Source organism: Halichoerus grypus, chromosome 2 (genome assembly GCF_964656455.1).
Source record: "Halichoerus grypus chromosome 2, mHalGry1.hap1.1, whole genome shotgun sequence".
NCBI lineage: Eukaryota > Metazoa > Chordata > Mammalia > Carnivora > Phocidae > Halichoerus > Halichoerus grypus.
The window spans coordinates 83,803,634-83,827,765 of record NC_135713.1 but is presented as its reverse complement, the minus strand read 5'-3'; the positions used below and the strand labels follow the sequence as shown (position 1 = coordinate 83,827,765).

The 24,132-nt window shown below is 35.6% G+C and overlaps 1 protein-coding gene and 1 pseudogene across 1 annotated transcript in view; one reads left to right on the top strand and one right to left on the bottom strand.

Annotated features, from left to right (window-relative positions):
- ADGRV1 (adhesion G protein-coupled receptor V1) overlaps positions 1–24,132 on the top strand; it is a 506,902-nt gene that overhangs the window by 69,789 nt on the left and 412,981 nt on the right. The window contains exons 19-26 of the mRNA XM_078067071.1: positions 1,449–1,575; positions 2,776–2,993; positions 3,620–4,363; positions 6,691–7,064; positions 16,412–16,588; positions 21,213–21,393; positions 22,296–22,498; positions 23,784–23,913. Coding sequence (XP_077923197.1) covers positions 1,449–1,575; positions 2,776–2,993; positions 3,620–4,363; positions 6,691–7,064; positions 16,412–16,588; positions 21,213–21,393; positions 22,296–22,498; positions 23,784–23,913 — 2,154 coding nt within the window. The remainder of the gene's footprint in view (positions 1–1,448; positions 1,576–2,775; positions 2,994–3,619; positions 4,364–6,690; positions 7,065–16,411; positions 16,589–21,212; positions 21,394–22,295; positions 22,499–23,783; positions 23,914–24,132) is intronic.
- Positions 19,511–20,042, bottom strand: LOC118521937 (small ribosomal subunit protein uS12-like; annotated as a pseudogene).

The window sequence follows — 24,132 nt, the reverse complement described above, 5'->3', positions numbered from 1 at the left end:
CTCTTTCATGATGTCAAAACATTGAGGGCCTGAGGGGATCAATGGTGGGAGGGCTGGATGAGCAACATCTCCAACATGACCTAGTGCTGGCAGTGGATATCTGTGCCTGATAGTTACTGTCCACAGTGTATGTCCTCAGATTGAATTATTGGATCAAAAGATGTGGCCATCCTCAGAGCCCTTGTTAAATATTGTCCGTTCTCCCTGTGGAGAGACAGAATGAGTTTTTAGTACCACCTGTGATATGTTGCATGACAAATGCACATGATAGAACCCTGGTAAAATTAGATTTTGTTATTTTTTTTCTTTGATTTTATGATATATTTTCAGTTTTTTATTATTCTATATTGTCAGCATTTTCTACACAATGATTTACTGTCCATTTTTTATGTTTTCCCCCCTCTTTTCATTGGCTAATTATCAAGTAAGTTTGAGTACATTGTTGCATATTTACATAAATTATTTTTAATACGCTGGTTTGCTACATATAATTTCTGATTCTATAATTTTAGTTTTAGGTGTTGCCCTCATCTAATTTTGAAAGTTTTATTTCTTTCAGTTCAGCTAACATTCATAAATAACTTTTGTGTACCAATTATGGAGCTCTACTCTGCTAGGGCATAGAATTGATTAAGAAGGATTTGTCCAAGGACCTTACAGTAAAGTGTTGGTGTGTGTGTGTGTACTAAATTAATGTGATAAAATTTATGATAGACTGACAAAGTGGGAAGTGCTATAGGAATGCAGTGGAGATGTTCTTACCTTAACTTTGGAATTCAAGGAAAAATTCCAGGAAGATATGTTGCTTGAGCTTGTCCTGAGGACTAACAAGTGTTGAATAAAGATGAGGAGGAATTTTGCTTGCATTGGGAACAGGAGGAGCAAAGAGGAAGAGCTGTGGACCTCAGGGAAGTGAGGAGAAGAGACCTGATGTGTTGGTAGTAACACACTCTGGTTGGAATTCGAGTAGAGGAATCCATTTCAGCACCATAAAGATTGCTTTGTTCTGTGCATGACTGGATCAAACTGCTGCCTGAAGACAGAGATTTAAAGGGAAATGGTCAAGCCAGTCATTCCAATTAATATCAACAGGAGTGTTTTTATGTTATAGGATAATCCTTTCATTATTTTTATGAAATGAATCTACCTCAAAACTTTGAAATTAGATAAAACTATGTTTTTGATTTCTAATTAAACGTTGAAGCAATATTCCTATTGTGAAGAAAAGTATCATGTATGTTTTTCAATGAAGTACGTCCTCTATAATTAAACATTTCCACAAAGACAAGTCACATTAAACTTATTTAGGCTTCTCTCTCCTTTATTTATGACCTTCAGTGAGGAAATGCTTGCTGAAATTTGAACTTCATTATAAACTTTTTCTTAATTTAAAATATGAATTTAACAGCAACTTAACTATTCTTTGTTATTTTGACTTTTTAATCTAGGTGATACAGTAGTATATCAATACAGAATAGCTACAGTGATCATTGAAGCTAATGATGACCCAAATGGCATTTTTTCTTTGGAGCCCATAGACAAAGCAGTAGAAGAAGGAAAGACTAATGCATTTTGGTAAGTGTATTTGGATAAGGTAAATTCAAAATTGGATAAAATAAAATAAAACCTTCAGTATGCACAAATTTGAAATATCATTAATATTTCAAAAATTTAGAATTGGTTAAGAATTGAGTAATTTCACTGGAGAGGGTATGTGCTATGGTGAGCGCTGTGAATTGTGTAAGACTGTTGAATCACAGACCTGTACCTCTGAAACAAATAATACATTATACGTTAAAAAAAAAAAGAAGATAGCAGGAAGGGAAGAATGAAGGGAGGGAAATCAGAGAGGGAGATGAACCATGAGAGACTATGGACTCTGAGAAACAAACTGAGGGTTCTGGGGGGGGGTGGGGGGATGGGTTACCCTGGTGATGGGTATTAAAGAGGGCACATACTGCATGGAGCACTGGGTGTTATACGCAAACAATGAACCATGGAACACTACATCAAAAACTAATGATGTAATGTATAGTGATTAACATAACATAAAAAAAAAGAATTGAGTAATTTCAAAGTTGGTAGTACAAATGAGTGGTAAACTTTGTTTATGCTGTTGCCACTTGTTAAAAAAAAACACTTTAGGGGCGTCTGGGTGACTCAGTTGGTTGGGCGTCTGCCTTCCACTCAGGTCATGATCCCAGAGTCCCGGGATGGAGTCCCGCATCAGGCTCCCTACTCAGTGGGGAGTCTGCTTCTCCCTCTGCCCTTCACCCGCTTGTGCTCTCTCTTGCTCTCTCTCTCTCAAATAAATAAATAAATAAAATCTTAAAAAAAACAACCACTTTAGGTGGTAAACAGAAATTATCATTCCTGTTCTCTTCACCCCAAATTCTGTCATCTGTCAGGATGGAGAGACTTGAGTTATCTGAGGTCTTCTGTAACTCTTATTTCAAATGATATGTGACTACCTTCAACCTGTCCTTTGCTTTTGAAAAACTTTTGCCAGTTCTCATCTAAATATTTTTCAGTTGGGTTTGGAATTTACCCTTCAGTTTGGACTTCTAAGACTGCTTCTCTTTGTTATTTAAAGTTCTACCTCATTCTCTTACCATGAGATTCATCACGGTTGCTCAATAAAGACTGGCTGGCTGGTTTATATTAAAGACAATAAATAGTAAAAGAATATTTCTGAGGTAACACTGAAAGCTGTCATTAGAGTAAAATTCACTTCTTATACATTTTTCATAAAAATTAATTTAATTTGTTATGTAGGATTTTGAGGCATCGAGGACACTTTGGCAATGTTTCTGTGGCTTGGCAACTGTTTCAGAATGATTCTGCTTTGCAGCCTGGACAAGAGTTCTATGAAACTTCAGGGATTGTTAACTTTATGGATGGAGAAGAAGCCAAACCAATAATTCTCCGTGCTTTTCCAGATAAAATTCCTGAATTCAATGAATTTTATATTTTAAAGCTTGTAAACATATCAGGTGCTGTGTTTTTCTATCTCTTTTATTTCACTACTGAGATTTAATGTTTCACAAGTAAATAATTAGAGCTGTATAGAAAATGCAATTAATAAAGAAGTAAGTATATCTTGATTATCCAACTTTAAATGTCAAAAACACCGTTTTTGATAGAAGTGTTATTTTTAACATTCATTTTGTGGTTTTAGCTTGGTTAAGTTTTATGGATGGAGACTTACATTCATCCTCAAACTTGTAAATAGATTTTTCTCCACACCAAGTAGAGTATCTCCAACAAAATATTAATGGAAGTTAGAAAGTACAGTTTCATGAAAGCTGAAAGCTTGGTCTTTGTGCCATTTAAACAATTTAAACAATCAATTTTCCCATCACTTTTGGTTTTAAGCACAGGAAATAAAACTCTAGTTAATATCCTCTTTTCAGGCTTGATTGGTTATTAATGAAATTATTCTGAATCAAAATACCCCTGAAGATATGGTGAAAACCATATGGCAAAACAGTTGTTCCACTGATCAATGAATATATTATTTAACCAGAAGTTTGCTAGTCAAATTCCTTTTGTCTTCACTTTATACGATAAACTACTTCAAATTCTGATTTCTTATTCATTATAAATCATCTTATTACAGGTGGATCCCCAGGTCCTGGGGGCCAACTAGCAGGAACCAACCTCCAGGTGACTGTAATGATTCCATTCAATGATGATCCCTTTGGAGTGTTCATCTTGGATCCAGAGTGCTTAGAGAGAGAAGTTGCAGAAGATGTCCTCTCAGAAGATGATATGTCTTATATTACCAACTTTACCATTTTGAGGCAGCAGGGTGTGTTTGGTGATGTACGAGTAGGCTGGGAAATACTGTCCAGTGACTTCACTGATGGTTTGCCTCCAATGACAGATTTTTTGCTGGTTGGAATTTTCCCCAGCACTGTGCATTTACAACCACACATGCGGCATCACCACAGTGGAACAGATGCTTTGTACTTCAGTGGACTAGAGGGCGCATTTGGAACTGTTAATCCAAAATACCATCCTTCCAGGAATAACTCAGTTGCCAACTTTACATTTTCAGCTTGGGTAATGCCCAATGCCAATACAAATGGATTTGTTATAGCAAAGGATGATGGTAATGGAAGCATCTACTATGGGGTAAAAATTCAGACAAATGAATCCCATGTGACCCTTTCTCTTCATTACAAAACTTTGGGTTCCAATGCTACATATATTGCCAAGACAACAGTCACGAAGTATTTAGAAGAAAATGTTTGGCTTCATCTTCTAATTATCCTGGATGATGGTATAATTGAATTCTACCTTGATGGAAATGCAATGCCCAGAGGAATCAAGAGTCTGAAAGGAGAAGCCATAACTGATGGTGAGTGTTGTCTTTATAAATAGGATACTGACTTTCGAATTTTTAAAAATTTTGATTTCTTAAAAAAGCTAACAGATATTAAAAAATCTGCTTGTGTATTGGTTTAATTTCTTTAAATAAAACTTACGCCTACCAAGACCATAAGTTCTGTACTGAGTGTTGCAGAAATGAATCAGGCAGTGTCTGCCCTTGAGGTACCTAAAATAGGTTCTGGGAGAGAGATATGCAAAGAGATCACTTCAGTGTGTTGTAGGAAGAAAGAAAAAGCTTATGAAGGAGGAATATTTATCCTTCCACTGGTAGGAGGAGGGATGGGGCATGATAATTCCATGTAGAAAAAAGAGCAGAGATGTAGAAATATGAAAGAGCATATTGTATTTGGGGAACTGATGCTTGGGAGGTCTTGTTGGAGGTGAAGGGTGGTGGGCATAAGGTTAAAGAGGAATCAAAAAAGAAAAATTACTCTTAAAAGCCCAGCAATTACGGGGGTTTATAGTATCAGTAGGTAAAGTGAATCCTATGGAGAGCTTTGAAGAAATAATCTTTGTTGTCTTTAAGCTGGATTACATGCTGTTTCTTTGAGAAATACATCTTTGTGCGTATTTAAACACAGATATTGGTTATCTTTGTTATAATCACCAATTCCTTCCCAGCCCCTCCATCTTAGGACGTGATTATTTTTTGCTTAGTAAGAAAGTAGAGCACAGCTTTTATGGTTATAGCTTAATAGAATATTTTTCTTCTGAACCTCCTGGACTGGATGTCTGGTTGTTATTTTTTGTTCCTAGTAGAAAAAAAAGATGGGCAAAGGAAACAACATGCACACACTACTGATTTCAACTGCAAGGATTATGTTTATAGCACTCTGTAGCATTAAATTAATCACCTTTTGATTGTGTGAATATGTTGATTCGTTTGGTGATGGCATGTTGGTAGGATGAGAGTTGGAAAGATTGGGGAAAGTGAGAGCTGGGTGTTTCTTTTCTCTGTTTAGCTTACTGCAAGGAACTTAGATTGTTTTTGTAATTTGTACCTTGGAAAGAAAAAATTTAAAGTATATATGTATTTAAAATTTATTGATGAAATATATGTTATATAGTGTAAAATATATGAAAGTGTACATATCGCAAGTATACAGGTAGATCTCAGGTATACAGGTAGATCAGTTTTTAAAACTTTAAATTCATCAGTTTCAGCACCTGGGTAGCTAGCCCCAGATCACGAAACAGCATTCCAGAATTCCCCTGGCTCTTCTCCAGTCACTGACTCACCACCCTGCCCATCTCCTATTGCCATTTCTAAGAGCATAAGATTAGCTTCTCCTGTTTTTTACTTTGTGTAAATAGAATTGAGCAGTGTGTATACTTGAGTGCCTGGCCTCTTTTGCTCAGTATTGTTGATAATGTTTATCCATATTTTTGCCTGTTGTAGGTGTATTCCTCTTACTACTAAATAGTCAGCCCAGAACCACTGGAGAATGCGTGGGGGCCACTATGATAATAATGTGCAGGATACTTCTGACTACCCTGAAAGAACCACCTGGGTAGTGGGTAGTGACTTGTAAGCGCTGCTTTGGTGGATGATTTTGATAAAAAATATTGCTTGTACTTTTTTCCCAAAGCATTGCCAAGCTCTCATCTTATGTAAATGTCTTGCTTGAGTTATTGGAGAGGGAATAAGTAAAGAAATAAGAACTGGTAAATTTTTGAAAAGGTTGTTATTGATAAAGAGTAATATAATTGGGTTGTATGTTGTGATTACTATGAAAAAGTCTGTATGACTTGCCTATGATACTGTTCCCGGGGAGGAATACTTCTTTTTCTACATCCATTGCATTAATTGTTTGGGTAAAGAGTTATATTTGGTCCATGAAAACTTTTGTTGAATTCTCACAGCTTTATTTAACTCAAGATGCATTTCTAACAGATTAAGCCTTGATGTTCTGGAAGAATAGTAATACAAGAGTTTAAAAAATTGTGACTGAATTGAATCATTCCATTCTTAGATGCACAAGGAAATTTTAAAATTTCCTGGAAGAAATGTCTATCTAAATATACACTCATACATACATGTATATACATATACACACATATATACACATGTACAGAATATCCTTAAGTACAAAATGTCTTAAATCCCAGCACTTACAGATTCATTTTTCATCATAACTAAAAATAGCCTTTATTTGATTGTATTCTTGTTATGTGTTTTACTTATCTAATAAAACCTCTCAACAAAATTGCCTCACTTTCTGAAAGAATCACACTTGTAATGTGGGACAGGATACTTGTGGATATTGTAGCAATTAAACCCATTTCTAATTTCAGGTCCTGGAACACTGAGAATTGGGGCAGGATCGAATGGCAATGACAGATTTACAGGTTTGATGCAGGATGTGAGGTCCTATGAGCGGAAACTGACCCTGGAAGAAATTTATGAACTTCATGCTATGCCAGCAAAGAGTGATTTACACCCTGTGTCTGGATATCTGGAGTTCAGACAGGGAGAAACTAACAAATCATTCATTATTTCTGCAAGAGATGATAATGAAGAGGAGGGAGAAGAATTATTCATTCTTAAACTAGTCTCTGTATGTGGAGGAGCTCGCATTTCTGAAGAGAATACTACAGCAAGATTAATAATACAAAAAAGTGACAATGCCAATGGCTTGTTTGGTTTCACAGGAACTTGTATACCAGAGGTAAGTAGTGAGCTGGGGTAATTTTGGAGTTAAAAAATTCATTGTAGGTGGATTTGTTTGGAAGTTTGGGAGTGGGCTTTCTTTCATTTGGGAAACATGCTTAAGTATCTGCGCTAAGCCCAGAAGTATGCTAGAGCCAGTGGTTGCAAAAGTAAATTATAAGGTCTTTGCTCTTATAAGTTCACAGTTTGAATCAGAGGCTTAATCAACTGATAGAAGTAATAAGGAGTTAGCAAATGAAACTTTGGCAGTTATTTTTTTTTTAAAGATTTTATTTATTTATTTGACAGAGAAAGAGCGTACAAGCAGGGGGAGTGACAGGCAGAGGGAGAGGGAGAAGCAGGCTCCCCTGCTGAGCAGGGAGCCCAATGCGGGGCTCGATCCCAGGACCCTGGGATCATGACCTGAGCCAAAGGCAGTCGCTTAACCAACTGAGCCACCCAGGCACCCCTCGGCAGTTATTTTTAAAGTTAATGCACTTCACAGAATGCACAGAATATTCCATGTGTCATTTATTTTGGCTACTCTTTGGATACTGCATAAGTAAATGAAATAGTATATGGTGAAAGCTTCTATGGATAATAGTAATTGAAACTTTATTGAAATGTGATTTTTTGAGGTTTTTTTTTGTGTGTGTGTGAAATGTACTTAAGTAGTTACAACGTTCTTCCATGTTGCATGTGTTGGATATAATGCCTTCCTTATCACCTTTCTTGGCCAGCTTCATTCATTAGGCTCTTTTACTGTCCTTATCAGTTCTTTCCAGGTTTTCAAAGATTCGTAATCATCTTGGTTTCCTGTCCAGTAATGTGAGATCTCATGACACCACTTCCCAGGTGTTGAGTGTGACAACATCTCCATGAAAGGATGCCAGGGAACAAGAGTCCTTCCCTTTGCAAGTTGATTCTTGTAGATTTAGGAGGGCATTTTTGTAAATTGAAACAATTAAGAATGCCATGAATTAGTAGAGGGTGAAAAAAAGTATCTTGGTCATAGGCCTGACCTAGCTCAAATTGGGGAGCTCGCTCTATGGAATGTCTTATTGCCCTTCTTAGCTCTTTGATTTGGTAATAATCATAAGAGATCTTCAAATAATGGGCTTTTTCTATACCAGAAATACTAGAATATCCTACACTAGGGAGGACAAATGTCATACAAATCGGTAACTTAAAAAAGAAATATGTTTATCTATAATGTTAATACTTTTAAATATTTAGTCATTAAAGAATTTTACCTGGTGAATTTTTTATATACCTGACAATCCATAATACAGCTGCAACAAATATTACTTATGATTCTCTCCACTTAATAAGGTTAGAAGCTTAGAGACCTGAAAAAATAACCCAAGTTGAATTAAATAAGACTGGATCAAATGCCTGATTCAAAGCTTGGCAGTTATCAGCACTAAATAAATATTAATTTTACTTTTTTTTTCTCCTAAGGTACAGTGGGAAGAACTGGAATTTGAACCTATTTCTTGTGACTTCTAGTTTTGTCTTTCCCCCTATATTTTTAGTATCATCATCTCTATTTTTATTTTATTTTAATTTTTTTAAAGATTTTATTTATTTATTTGCCAGAGAGAGAGAGAGGGAGAGTATAAGCAGGGGGAGTGGCAGGCAGAGGGAGAAGCAGGCTCCTTGCTAGGCAAGGATCCTGATGTGGGACTCGATCCCAGGAGCCTGATGTGGGACTCGATCCCAGGACCCTGAGATCATGACCTGAGCCAAAGGCAGACGCTTAACCATCTGAGCCACCCAGGCGCCCCTCATCATGTCTATTTTTAAAAAGACAGGTGTCTTCCATCAAGTTGTGAGAACCATTAGGATGCCATGTAAAATCAGCTTCCCTTTAATTCCCTTTATGACCTGGCATCTGCCAATGGCTCTGGCTTCCTCTTGGTCAGACTCCTCTTTGGTCAATATGTTTCAGTCAGACTTGCATGTTTCAGTTCCAGTCTCAGGGCATCAGGGCTTCCTAGCCTCTCTATTTGGAACACTGTCAATCTCAGAATCAGTCATTCAAGTCTCAGTTCTAAAGACATCTCCTCAGTGAAGACTTGCTTGTTTTAAGTAATCCTCCCCTCCCTTCTCCCAACTGGTTGTTCTCCATCCCTTCACCGAGTTTTACTTTTTTCTGTAGCATTGATTATACTCTTAAATTCCCTTTGTTACTTATAAGTCTACTTATTTATTGGCTATCCCTTCCAACCACAGAGATAAAAGAACTCTGAGTGTAAGAAGGACTTATTGTCCATTATTGTATCTCCAATACCTAGAATGGAACATAATAGGTATTCAATAAATCCTAGTTGAACTTATGAATGTATTCTAATAGTAAGACATGAGAAGGCTCCTAGTTGAAACCACAAACACATTTAGATTCAGTTAGCTGCATAAACAACCAAACTGAAAAAAAAAAAACCCAAAACCGTAAATGTTAAAACCCTGCCCAAAATGAGGAATAATTTTTTAGTGTTTCTCTGGCTTTGTGGGCCATTATAGTGAGTTTTCAATGCTGGCTTGCCTCACAAGTTCCACTGATAGATTGTGTTGGTGTTGGTTTACCTCCATGTAGGTATGTAGCTTTGCCTGTTTCCAGAAATCTTGGAATTTTAACAGGGCCAGTCAAGTCTTTAATGGTAGAAGAGAGAACTTTGCTATGTAGGCCACAACACCTGTACTATTAGAACTGCTGGAAAGGAAGAGAAAACATGACTGGTTATTCTCCAAGCCCAAATGAGAGGGAAATAGAATATATCTATATTGGAAAGAGTAAAATTTAGACAGTTAGTATAAGAAAGTGTTGTTGAGCCTAAAGATCCAACATTGGAATTTGTCAGGAATATTTTAGAATTTTCATTCCTGAAAATATTAAGAGTATAAGTATAGAACTCTTACTTTCATCTTGGTGTGATTTGAAGACAGGAGTGATATTAATATGAAATATTTCTATTATCATCATCATCAATAATATTTATTGATTGCTTACTGAAGTCGTGATTTGAAGTGCAAGGTAGACCAATGGGTTTTAATGTATTAGAGTCTGATTTCACATTGCAACTAAATTCTAAGAAACTATTACTTGTCAAATAGGTATAATGTGGAGGAAGAATATCCATAACTATCTGCCAAGACTATTTAAATCCTCCTTTTCCAGTTACATATCTCTGTGCGGCTGCATATTTTTAATATATTTCGACCAAAATAAAAAGTAGCAGCAGAGAAATTGATTGTGAAAGGAGATAGGAGAATCTAGCTGTCTTCTATTAAGCTAGACATTAAAAGAGATATAAAAAAATGTAAAACAATGCCCCTTTGTCACTAATTTTTTTTAGAAAATATAGTTATTCACATAAAACATGTTGCTTATGTTAGCATGTAATGAGTTTATTATTGTTATTTTAAAATGAGTTAATGTATCAATATTTAAATTCTTTTCAATTTTCTTTAGTAAAATGATAAATATCATCAGATTTCACCAACATAAGCAAAAACCTCCTTGGGGTTCTTAATAATTTTTATGAGTGTTCAGGGGTCCTGAAACTAAAGTATGTGAGAATTGCTGGTTTACTCTATGCTTGGAATTGTCTGCAGGGCTTAAATTTTATAGTTATTTGCTTGATTTTTAGAAATAAAAACCACTATCGCTTCCATAGATAATTCATTGTCTTGTTGCAGTGACAGTGAAAAGTTAGTTTTTTTTTCTTATCCCTTCAAAAATGCTGAAGGTAATAGAGATATTTAAAGACTTCTCTCTGAGTCAGGTTATGCTTTTACATTTTCCTAGATTCATGAAATAAAATAATATGAAGGTTAAAATGAAAGCACAATCACACCTTAAATAATGAGAATATGCGGAATATGCCATATTGAAAGAGTTGATAATTATTTTGTTATTTGTTCCATCTTAACCAGGTATACCATATTCTTCTAAATAGCAGGTGCTTAATAAATTATAATTGAAAGAATGAATAAACCTGTATGTAGTTGAGAGCCCTGATGGGGCCGTGCCAACGAGGCCTCTCGATTCCAGGTGGTATCTATATTGGACAGATGACTGAGTTGTGTTGGCTCTGTAGCATAGCAACCACATTCTCATGTTTTCCTCCCGTATTTTGTTTTTCTGTGTAATATTTAATGTTACTTTCTCTCCACCTTATTTTAGCACTATTTTCGTATGTCCTATAGTCTTGTATGCCAAATAATTATAAAGTAATGAGATTGCTTTTCATAATGATTCATAAAACTTGCTAGTCTCATTTATTTTATAAGTAATACTTGGATTGCATTTTATGTATATAAACTCACAGCTTAAGAATAATTTAGAGACATTTTGAGAGGATCTTTATAAAAATGAGAATATTATTTAGCTTGGACTGTGTTTGTTTTTAAGTGCCTGCCATATGTTATGTGAATAGATTCCTTTAGATATAAGTGATATTGATATAATCTGATATCACAGATCTTTACCCAAGTGTGAAACAAAATAAAAAATTAATTTGATGTGTAATTATTAGGCATTAGCTTTAATCTTCTCTTCTAATACAGAAAGCCAATTTATGGCTCAGTGCATTATTTTTTCTGGGAAAATATGTTTCAGAAACTTTTCTGATGGTTAAGCTTCATAATTACTCTCCTGCAGATCTGAAGATTGAGGGAATTTTTGACTCAAAAGAAAACAGCAGCGGCTATTGTTTCTTGTGAAAAACTGAATGATGGTGGTTTTGATGATTATTTCTTCATGTTATGCTTCTCATATACTGGCCTAAACCTTTGCTTGTATCATGATTCCAAAGGCAATTAGATGTATATTTTAACAGACAAAAATATTTTAACTCTTTATTTTCTGTCTTAATTATCTTGTAGTATTAATAATTCCATCATCTGGTTTAGTATTTCCCAAAGTATTGTGCATGATGACCTTAATCAGAAATAGCTCATGTATATTCCAGAACACCATTCCTGGTTGAGGACTCCATTTGTGAATCAGAATCTCTGTCAGGGAGATGAGATGGCAATCAAAAAGCTGAATTAAAAAAAAAATCTTTTTTAAGTGGAAAATTTCATATATGTATATATAAAACTAGAGAAAATAGGATAATGAACCCCAATGACCCACCAGCTAAGCTTCAACATTTATCAGCCTTTTGCCAATTTTCCCTCTTTTTTTTTTTTTGGCTGAAGTAATTTTTAAAGCAAATCTCAGACACTATGTCATTTCTCTGTAAATTCTTAAGTATGAAAAGTGGATTTTTATGGACCTTTGACATTTGAAGCTTCTTCCTGATTGCTGATTTGTAATTTCCTTTATTGTTTAAATTATTAATTCATTAAATTTTCTGTGAAACTTTTATATAAGCACATATTTGTGCACAGTTGTATTGGATATAGATAGCCTTTGTTTTTCTTTTTTTTTTTAAAGTTGAAAATAGTAGCTGATACATTTTGATTAGGGCTTTATTAAACGAAAGCATGGTTAAATAGCTTTTCCCCATGTGATTCCTGCAAGTAAAAAGTTCTTTTCTTAGTCTTGGGTGCTGTATGGTAATGCTCATTGACTTGGTAAGAAGTTGTAAGGAGACATAAAGACTCCTGAATATATCTTTGGATCTGTTTCATCCATGCCTCTTGCTAAAAAGAGGGAAAGGCTGAATAGTCACATACTGGGATCAGTGGCTTATTAATATAACTCATTAAAAATGTTCATTCTGGTTAAAATTGGGGGTGGGATAATGGGGCAAATGTGTTCCCATTGTGATAGGGAACAAAATGGTTGGAAATTTGTTTTTTTTTTCAATACGTGAGCATACATATTTCTTGATAAAATGAGGGAATGTAGCATTATTTTTTGCAATTGTGTATGTGTCTGTATGTTTGTTAAGGAGAAGAAATATAAAAATTTTTCAGTACTTAATATATTACTGTAGGTACCATATAAGATACTTGTTTTATCTCCACCCAAATCCATGAGACATGATCTTCATTTTAAGAAGAAATCACGTGATAAGTGGTAGAGCGAAGAAACTTCAGGACTGGTTTAAGCTTAAAGCCATGCTCTTTCCATCACACTTTTATGTACTGGCAGCTGTGATGAAAATACTGCTGTAGATGCCTAGGTAGAAAGTGGGAATTCAATTACATGCTTATTGAGCACTTGGCTTTCTGTGCTGCTTCGCCTTCTCTGGAGCCTCAGGGTTGGAGGGCCTCAACTTCAGAGCACTCAGTTCTGCCATCATGTGATAGAGGGGCTCCTAAAGATCACTACACTATGCCAAATTAGATAAAGAAAACACAGAACATAAGGGAAAAATGGATTAGGAGACCACTACTCAAAAACTTGGTCAGTGACACGTAAAAAGAAAGATAGGGACCTAATAAGCAGATTTACACAATAAATGTTTAATACTTATATACTACAAGAAATATGGTGTATACCTAGGGAAAAAAACCTTAAGTTTGCTTGCAAAAGCATGCATCAGAGGAATTGCAGGTTGTATATTCTTGTGAAATGATGAGAGGAGGGTTATCTGACATCAGAGGGAAGATTGTCACATTAGATGGAGTGAAGTGTGGCTAGCAACATATGTGTTGCACAGAGGTAGCTGGTAGATATTTCAGGTGTGTTTGTGTGTTCCCTTGTAGCTTGCTTCAGGTTGGTGCAGTTTTCTGTGTTCACCATGTTTCTTGTAGATGAAATCACATAAACAAATGTGAAATCCACATTACAGATTATGGATTATGGATTATCCTTGTTATGCTCTCAGATATATCAGTTACATTGAGACAATTTTATGATTTCAAAACCAGTGTTATGGCATAACTGATTATACTTGGTCCATTTTTTTCCATCTATAGTTACTTCTCTTGTCATCTCATCCAGTCTTTAAATAGTATTTATATAATGATATATTTATACACCATTTGTATGTGGCGTTAAATATCATTTGTATATTGATGCCTCCCAAATTTATCATGTCAATCATGGCCTCTCTCCAAAGTTCCACACTCATTTCTCTAGCTGCCCACTTGACACATCTCTTGGATATTTAGTAGACATTTCATACTGGACATTTTAAAAGTCAACTCTTTGACCTTTACCCTAAAACCTGTCACTAACTGATGGGGGAGGAAAAATTCAGCCTGCTTCACCCCAGCCTGACTTGACTTGATGTATTGGCGCTTGCTGAAAGTGGGCCACCACCACTCTACTGCTCCATTTCAGAAGTGGCTCTTAAGGACGAGGGCAGAGCAATGAACAGCCCACTTAGCCATTCATCTTATGTGAGGGGAGAAATGGTCTGAAGTTATGAAGATACAGTTTGAGCAGTGCTAATGACATCGTGGTCTGGCAGGGGCTTGGGATCACCAAGACTAGAGACAAGGAAGTTTGGGGAAGAGTCATGTGAACAGGTGGATGGAAGTGGGCACTAAGTGTGGGCTGTTTTACTCCAGAGAGGGCAGAAACTCATTATTATTGGAATTAATACTTACTTTATCTAATGAGTTTGTGTTCTCAGTAGTCTGCCAGACCATCATCTGAAGGCTAAAAGAATGCCTGCTGTTTCCACTGGGAAGCCTGCCTCAAAGGGGCTTATTTTATGTGAAGGAGGTGTAACAACGGGCACACAGTCATAGGATTGCCTGCCCTTCCTCTATACCACATCACCTGAAGCAGCTGGCTTACTACCATAATGGGATGGCCTGTTAATGACTCAGCTAAGGTGCCAGCTCAGGGACCACATCTTGTAGGGTGGGGATCTTGTCTGCCATGATCCAGTATGTATCTGGTGGCTGATACCTGTTCAGTGTTCCCAGTACCTAAGCTACCTGGGCTCAGGAGGCAAGAGGTAGCAGTAAGAGTGACCCTATCTCCATCACTCTTAGTGACCAACTGCCAGAATTTGTGTTTCCCACTCTCACTGGATTAGAAGTTCTGATTCTATCTGGGTCAAGGGGTGTCTACCAGGAGACACACTGGGGCCTCTCCTGAACAACCACCTGTCATTTTGGGCTTCTCATGCCAGGACCTGCAGGCAAATAGAAGAGTTACAGTATTGTTCCAGGAGTGTTTGGTCTTGTTTACTACGGGGCATAGCAACCTAAGGTTGCTATTACTCTTTGAAGTAGGGGCGTTGATGGTTGGTGAAACTCTGCATTTACTGGAACATCTGGTGCCTCCATGCTCATTGATAACTGTTTTGACTATTGCCTATTTGTGGATAAATTTCAAATCTGTTCTTTCCAGTACCAATGTTGACTCCAGAATGGCTCTATCTAATGCTGACAGAGGTGCTTATGATTGATATGAGAAATAGAATGACATTATCTAAGTTAGGATTTGTATTTTGAGCTCTATTGATTCAGTTTCAGTTCTTTTTTCTATGAATTACATATATGATTACTAACATAAAAATAAAATTGCATTAAAAGACTGAGGATTTAAGAGCTTGAAGACTTTATTCTAAAAGACCTTTCAGGGCGCCTGGGTGGCTCAGTTGTTTAGGCGTCTGACTCTTGATTTTGGCTCAGGTCATGATCTCAGGGTCATGAGACTGAATCCCATGTTGAGCTCTGTACTGGGCATGGAGCCTGCTTGGAATTCTCTCTTCCTCTGCCCCTCCCCTGCTCATATGCTCTCTAAATAAATAAATAAATACAAGCTCTTCCAACTTCTTGCTTCATATAATTTTTAAGTGTTCAGTGTTCAGATAAAAATATTTTCCATGTGAAAAATACCTATAGACATGTATATACATATGTATATATGACAAAACTATCAAAAAATATTAAGCATAACATAAATGCCCTCACTGACCTGACTCTTATCTCCCTACCAGACATTTCTCAAGGCTCTCGCCACTTGTCACTTTATGCTATCCTCAAAATTGTTTCATGAAATCCACTCTATTACTTTTTATCCATGCCTAGAATGTTCTCCCTGATGTCATGTTCTACCCTCTACCCCTCACTTCTGCCCCCCATTTGGTTTGTCTGTGCTCAACTTATCATAGAACTTCGAGTTTATCTTCCTCCTTAGATTTATCCAGAGGATGCACTGTGCTTTTTTGGGTAATCTTTTGTATCATAGTGTCCAGCACTATGGCTGGATGAATTCAGTGAATGAACTACATGTACAGTGAACTGATTATAATAATTACTTGCATAATTTCTGTATTTTGTATTTTTGTAAAATCTGTAAGAGAGAGACAAGAATGTAGAGGTCTGCTTAGAGTGTTAGAAAGTTACAGAATTAAGTTTATGGTAAAAGGACTCCATGAAAGCATTACAATTTTATCACTGATTTGAATCAGTATATACTTATAAATAATTTACATTCAATTTCAGATTGCAGACGAAGGATCCACCATTTCATGTGTGGTGGAGCGAACCAGAGGGGCTCTGGATTATGTGCATGTGTTTTACACCATCTCACAGATCGAATCTGACAGCATTAATTACCTTGTTGATGATTTTGCTAATGCCAGTGGAACTATCACATTCCTTCCTTGGCAGAGATCTGAGGTAAAAGCTACCTTCTTTGTTTCCTTGAAAGTCTCCTAGAAGGCTTTTCTTTACCTGTTGGTTCTGTAATTTGTTTGCAGAATCTTGCTACTTAAGCAATTTAAAGTATTTAGATCATTAGGTAAATACCATGGTTTAAAATGTTTTTGTATTTATTAAAGATTTTATTTATTTTAGAGAGAGAGAGCATGCTAGGGATGGGGGGTAGGGACAGAAGGAGAGGGAGAAGCAGACTCCCCACTGAGCAAGGAGCCTGATGCGGGGCTTGATCCCAGGACCCCAAGATCATGACCTGAGCCGAAGGTAGATGCTTGACTAACTGAGCCACCCAGGTGCCCCTGTTTTTGTATTTATTTATGTAAAAAGAAAGCAGGATTTTTGAATGATGTGTGTTACAGTTTTATCTGTTCTTTAATCCCAATATAATAAAAATGGTATGGCTTGAAGGTTTGTCATTGTGGGTTTTTTGTTATTACTGATACAATGGGAAACTGCAGAATTCTTAATGGTACTCTGCTTTCTAATCAGCCACTGAGAAATTCTTGTAACTGTAATCTCAACTTTATTTTTAAACGTGGAAAAATGAAGTAGTTTTTCTTTGTTTTGAAAGTACGAGTGATCTCCAATTTTATCAAAACTTTCTGTGAAACATCATCCCATTTCTGAATAGGTGCTCCAGAAATAAGTGGCACTTCTTGCAAGTGAAATGAGGATGAGACTGTGTCCTCTATCAGAATTTTTTTAAACATTCTTTTAGTCTATCATATTAGAGTATTCACATCAGTATAATTTTTCATTAAAAATATAAATAGCTTATATGTCGTTAGTGATAAGTAGTAAAATAGCTTAATGCATACAAATATAATCTTTGAGAAAATTTCTAAGGGATTTAGGAGTTCATTGGATGAAAAAGATAAAATTGAGAGAAGACAGATTTGAAGAGTTAATACAAAAGAAGAATGATCAAATCTCTAAAATTTGGGGGAAGAAGGAGACTAAAAAGTTTATAACAAAACTTCTCCAATAGCAGGCTACAGATCCGTGATAAATATTTTACTGGTCTTTGGTAAAATGAGGAAAATTAGGACCACTAGCAAGTTTTCATAAGGCTAAAATTATTAAATTTAAAGGACTGTATTTTAATCTGATGCTTTCTTTTTTACTGCTCTTCTGGATTTAAAGTGTTCTTTTTCTTTTCTTTTTTTTTAAATCAAGTTATAATGATAGTATTTGGTCCTCTTTATTGTTTCTATTTGGGAAACATGCTTAAGTATCTGCGCTAAGCCCAGAAGTATGCTAGAGCCAGTGGTTGCAAAAGTAAATTATAAGGTCTTTGCTCTTATAAGTTCACAGTTTGAATCAGAGGCTTAATCAACTGATAGAAGTAATAAGGAGTTAGCAAATCTATTTATTGTTTCTATTTAGAAAACAGGGCTGATCCCACAAATTTTCCCTTGGGAAATTTACCAACTATGAAATGAAAATAGAACTTGAAACCATTGTTTTATAAAGTGGATTCATACACATTTTGGTCTGGAAAATAGTTATATATACTCTTGTCAAGATTTATTTAAAATATTTCCTCCTATCATTTCATTTTTAATTTCTTTAAAAAATAATTGACTTTGAAAGCAAAATAATAACATTGAACAGTGGGGTTGGCTTGTAACACCACATCTGCTAGATCTACACCAGCCTCTCCGTCTTACCAAGCCAGTGACGGGGTGCTGAGGTCTCACTAGTGCTCCATGATTGTGCTTTCTAGCACACACAGCAATAAGGTAGCCTCCGCTCTGCTGCTGCCTTCCAGATATCTGGGGAGTGCAACTAACTGAACAGACTTAAGTCGTATCTGAAAACCTAGCTGCAAGGGAGTCTGGAAAGTGTGTGGGGTGTATGTGTGTGTGTGTGTGTTTCTCTAAAGTACAGAAAAGAACGTTGGAAATGTGTTTTTCAAGTTTACTCTAAATGGCCTGTTATGCAATCAATTAAGCAAGTTATGGTGTAGAGTTTAAAAATAGAATAGAAAATAGCAGAGCAGGTAACATATAGTAACATAAAGTAAAGGTAAATATTTTTTTGTTGTTTACTGAGTTACCAGGTAAAATACATTTACTTATACCTTGATAGGGTTTTCATTTCACTAAAATGAATGAGTACTTTGGTATGCTTCAACCCTTTAAGAATATTTACTGCTTTGTTTTTAACGTACATCTTGATGTTTTGGTGTTACTTTTCAGAGCAACATTTCTAGGCACAAGACATTTTAAATCTTCAGAATAAATATTGTTCCCTTTTGTTCAAGAACAATGACATGATTTGGGTAGTAGGTGTCATTTTTGCACTTCTTCTCTGAGTATATTGGCTGTGCCATATATTACTTTCTTATTTAAAATCTTGATAAAAATGAACATTAAAACTAAATTCAGATTCTACCTCAGACCTACTAAATCAAACTCTAGAAAAACTTCATTAAAAAAAAAAAGTTCTCCAAATGCTTTTAGGCCCAATGACTAGTACTTTGGAGATTGCATTTGGAGTTAGAGTTTGTTGTCACTCATTTCTGGGAGAAACCGGAAGTCACCCTTCATTCCTTTCTGTCTCTCACTTGCTATACTTACTGAGTCATCAGGGTTTGGGTCTTCTATCTCCAGAACAAATCTCAAATCCATCTCTTTTTCTTCATCTCCACTGTCACTGCGTTAGTTCAGAATCTCATTATTTCTGGTCAGTCACCTCCTAGCTCAACTTCTAGCATTCTTTCCTGCCCTGTCCACTCTGTTTACATTCTGCCATGGTACTTATTCTCATTTTATCAATTTCCTGCTTATGATTCTTCAGTTTTGCCCCACTGCCTTTGGAATAAAGTCCAACTTTTTGCCATATGAAAATTTATGACTGTTATGTTTTCACCGTCAAAATTTACGATTGTGGTCTTTCCTTCTTTCTTTGTATAAGGCCAAAAGAGAGACATTGGCTACTTTGACAAACTCCAGGAAGGTCACCAACAGCATAATCTTTGTGACCAAATACAGCAATCAGAACTCCATCATTTTTCTGGAATAAAATCAACAATTTACTTCTAGTGTCAGCAGCAATCACTAAAAATACCTGTTCATCATATAAAAAACTGGGAGAAACTCTTTCATGAACAGAAACTACAATAGACTAAAACACACCAATAAAATTCAAACAAACATCATTGGGGACAAAGGCTGTGATTTTTGTGCCATTCTTGATCAGCTGGACCCTGACACAATTCCTGATGGCACAATTTGGCTGTTTTGACTTCCACCCTTTTTTCCAGCATAATTCCCTTTGCATGGGAAACACCTCTAAAAGCATTTAGGACTATGCCCAAATGGGCTTTCTTGTACTCTTTATCATGGCACTTCTGATCTCGTCAGTGGCTATGGAATTTCTTGGCTGTATGAAGATTGTAACACTTGCCCATCCTGCTGGCACCATGGGCCTGAGCAAGAGTCAATTTTTTTTTTTTTAATGATAGCATAAACAGTCCCTGTGACCTGACTCCTGATTATCTATCTAGACTTATCTCCTGCTCCAACCACAGCAATCTAATTGCAGTTCCCTGTATGCCTTATTCTTTCATGCACTGTGGCTTTACAAGTGTTGTTTCTTTTAATTGGAATGCCCTTCCCATTATTATTTACAGTTGCAACTAATACATTAAGACTTGCTTAAAACGTGTCTGTTGTAAAATCTTTTGTAGGTAGAGTTGTTGTTTTTTTGTCTGTTTATTTTGTACATAACTCTGTCATGACATTTTACATCTATTTATTTATTTTAAATCTTATAACATTTTTAATATGTGCAATATATTATTTAAACACTGTAACTGTATTTTGTGATTCAGAACTAGACAACAAACCTACTAACTAGCATTTTACATTGCATTTTAAATGTTTTCTTCATAGATCTCTCTCCTACAGTAGACTGTGAACCTCTTAGGGACTGGAGCCATTTCTAACCCTGACACATCGTAGGTGTCAAAAAATGCTTGTTCAGTTAATAAAGGAAGGGGGAATTGTTTTTTTACTTCAAATTTTGACCTAAATTTTGTGGAGCATGGCTGAGTTATTGCTTATTTTTGGAAGGATTGCTTGTGCCAGACTTTAAAGGTCCGTTGTGAATCTGTTTTCTAAAATGCTATTACTGAGTATGTTAGGCATTCCCTAGGCAGGAACTAGACATGTATATGTTGCCCTTTCCTACTGCCCCACCACATCCCATCAGATAACATGCAGTTCCTTATTTAGGAACTCTATACCCTGAGGTTGGTAATACCACTGTCTTTGGTACAAGCAATATATGATATTACATTGATACACCAATATATCATATATGGTATGATATTAATAAATGCATATGATATTTATAGACTGAAAATGTTACTGTTCAATGCCCATTATTGTGTAAATAATTAATTTCTTTGGTCTTTCTCTCTCTCTCTCTCTGTGTTTTAATGTTTAAGAAATGGATCATGTTAAATAGTAACTTCAATTAAATATAACTTAATTGGCTATTTTATTTTCTTCTGGTAAGTGGTAAGTAATTTCTGTATGCCTCATTGCTTCATGCCTCTGGATTTTTATGTTTATAGGTCCTGAATATATATGTTCTTGATGATGATATTCCTGAGCTTAATGAGTATTTCCGTGTGACGCTGGTTTCTGCAGTTCCTGGGGATGGGAAGCTAGGTTCAACCCCTACCAGTGGTGCAAGCATAGATCCTGAAAAGGAAACAACAGATATCACCATCAAAGCTAGTGATCATCCATACGGTAACCAAGTCCTTTTGCAAAAATAATCCTCTCTTCTCTGGGTGTACTTGGTCTAGTTAAGAACTTCTTAAGGGACTTTTGCAAATGATTGAAATAGAACTTTTCCTAGGCTCTTGAAATTCTAAGCTGCCGTTTTGAGGGATATTGTTTATAAAAGAAAACAGAAAGATCAATTTCTGAAGTTTAAAAATATATTTTTAAAAGTACATACAGGATTATTTAAAATGAAAAAAAGTATCTCTATTCATGGCTTTCAAAATTTTTTTTATTTAAAAAATTATCCTGTTGTGATATGTTACCCCCTAACTAATTGAAGTACTTTCTAATTTATATTTTATTAAGCTTCAAGAAGTGGAGTTATCACTGTCTGTTTATATTAATTTCTTTTTGTCTGAGCTGAAAAGTGATAATTTTCTTAATTGGGGAATTATTACAGATGTCTGTCCTAATAGAGACTGTTTCTCTACATTGAAAATTAATAGTTCTTTTGTAGGAATAAAGCAAGAGCAACTATTTAAAGGTCTGTGTAGGAAACCTGAGAGGCTCTTCAACTCTAATTTTCTTAGTTAAATTTTTCTTAAATGTGTTGCAAATCCTTTAAGGTGGCATTAATCATGTTCTGCTCTAAGTCCAAGGATGAATTCTAGAGATTCAAATATGAGATTCTTTGGGTAGAGACAAGGAAAATTATCATTTTAACTTTTAACATTTTGAAAACTTACTGACATAGTCTGTGTGAAAAGCATGTAAATCAAATCTTCACTAAAGTCTTTTCTCAACGAAAGCCCTCAGAATTTTATTCTGGTGATCAAAATCATTGCACAAGATTGTTTCGAATGAATAAGAAGTTCTTCCATGGATAATTGGGGCCAGAATGCCCTGCCTCTCTTTGTGTCCTGCAGGCTTGCTTCAGTTCTCCACAGGGCTGCCCCCTCAGCCTGAGGACACGATGACCCTTCCTGCAAGTAGTATTCCACACATCACTGTGAAGGAGGAAGATGGAGAAGTGAGGCTACTGGTTGTCCGGGCACAAGGACACTTAGGGAGGGTTCTGGCGGAATTTAGAACAGTGCCACTGACAGCATTCAGTCCTGAGGACTACCAGGTAAATCCCTTAATCCTTTGGAAATGGTGTGTGCGCTTGTCAAAGAGTCTAGAGGGAGTCTGATGAACAGTAGTTTCTAGAGGTTATAAGGAGACTGTTAAAATCAATAAAGAACACTAAAAAGGATGAGCTAGAAAGGTAATGAGAAATGGAGAGTGTGATATCATGGCATACCAAAGAAGAATATATTTCTGGAAGAGGAAATGGCTCATTGTATAGGATATTGCTAAGGTCAAGTTAAGATGGTTTCCTAAGATAGTCAAATATTATTTCTGTTGTTAAGACTTGTAGAATTACTCCATTGATGACTGTCCTCTAGGCAAAGTTAATTACTTCCTTCTTGAGCTTACTATATGCCCTTTACAGCAGTTGTTATTCTATTCAAATTATTATATTACATGGTTAACACTCCTTGTAGAATGGTCTCCAGCTAGCTAGAGATTTGTCTTGGCTGTTTCTGAATCCCAAACATCTAAAATGGTACCATGTACGTGATGTGCATTTGATAAATATTAAAAAATAAATAAATGAGTGATTAGGTAAATTGGTACTTAGGTTTCTCAATTTAGCTCTAAGATCATTAATAGCTCTTGAGAATGAAATATAGTTTGTCCACACAAGCTAACCTAGAAAAATTTAAACAACTTTAAAATATGTTCTCATGACTTGAGGGGACAAAGTTTATGTAAGAGATAATGAGGTTGGGAGAAAAAAAAGGTCTTAAAACTTTGAACTTAAATAACTTTTTGTTTTTCCTCTAGTATGTGAACTTTTCTGATGAGAGATCTATATTATGAATTGCAGTTGCAAGTATAATCAAGAAAACGTTAATGCTCAGTAGACTGATATTTATTATTGTTTAGAGAAGTCCTCAGAATGAAAATATGAAAATGCCATTGTTATGCACTGAGTATTTACATTATTCAGTGATACAATTTGAACAGTTCTAAATATATGTGGTCAAGAGTTTTGTGTATCTCATTGAATTAATTTAAGAATTTGTGGACATCACTTGTTCAGATTTCTCATTTGCCTTGACTACTTTTTTTGATGAATAGGTAAACAAGAGAGATAAAAATCCACTGCTTTACTTAGTTGGAGAATATTTATTTAGGATTTATATCAAACACTATTCATATCCACTTAAGTGTTTTCAGGTTTATATTTTACTTATGTTCTTCTGTTTCAGTATTTATAATAATTTGGGACATAGACATTCTCATATTGCACATTAATATACAGAATAATTATAATCTAATGGACAAATCTTTTATTTGTATTTCAGAGTGTTGCTGGTACCTTAGAATTTCAACCAGGAGAAAGATACAAATACATTTCTGTTAACATCACTGATAATTCTGTCCCTGAATTGGAAAAATCTTTTAAAGTTGAGTTATTGAACTTGGAGGGAGGAGGTAAGCTGGTGACTCAGAAGTATCAAATATTTGCTTGTTCATCCATCTTGAGGATAGTTGATTCTATTAAGGAAATATGATCCTTTGAATCAATGTTACCATTTTTTTTGAATGAATGAATTACCAGTCTTTGGAAAAAGCACCCTGAAGGTTAATAATTACTTAAGATATATATGGTAGAAAGTTTTTGATGGATAGTCACTTTTTTCTTGGTAAAAA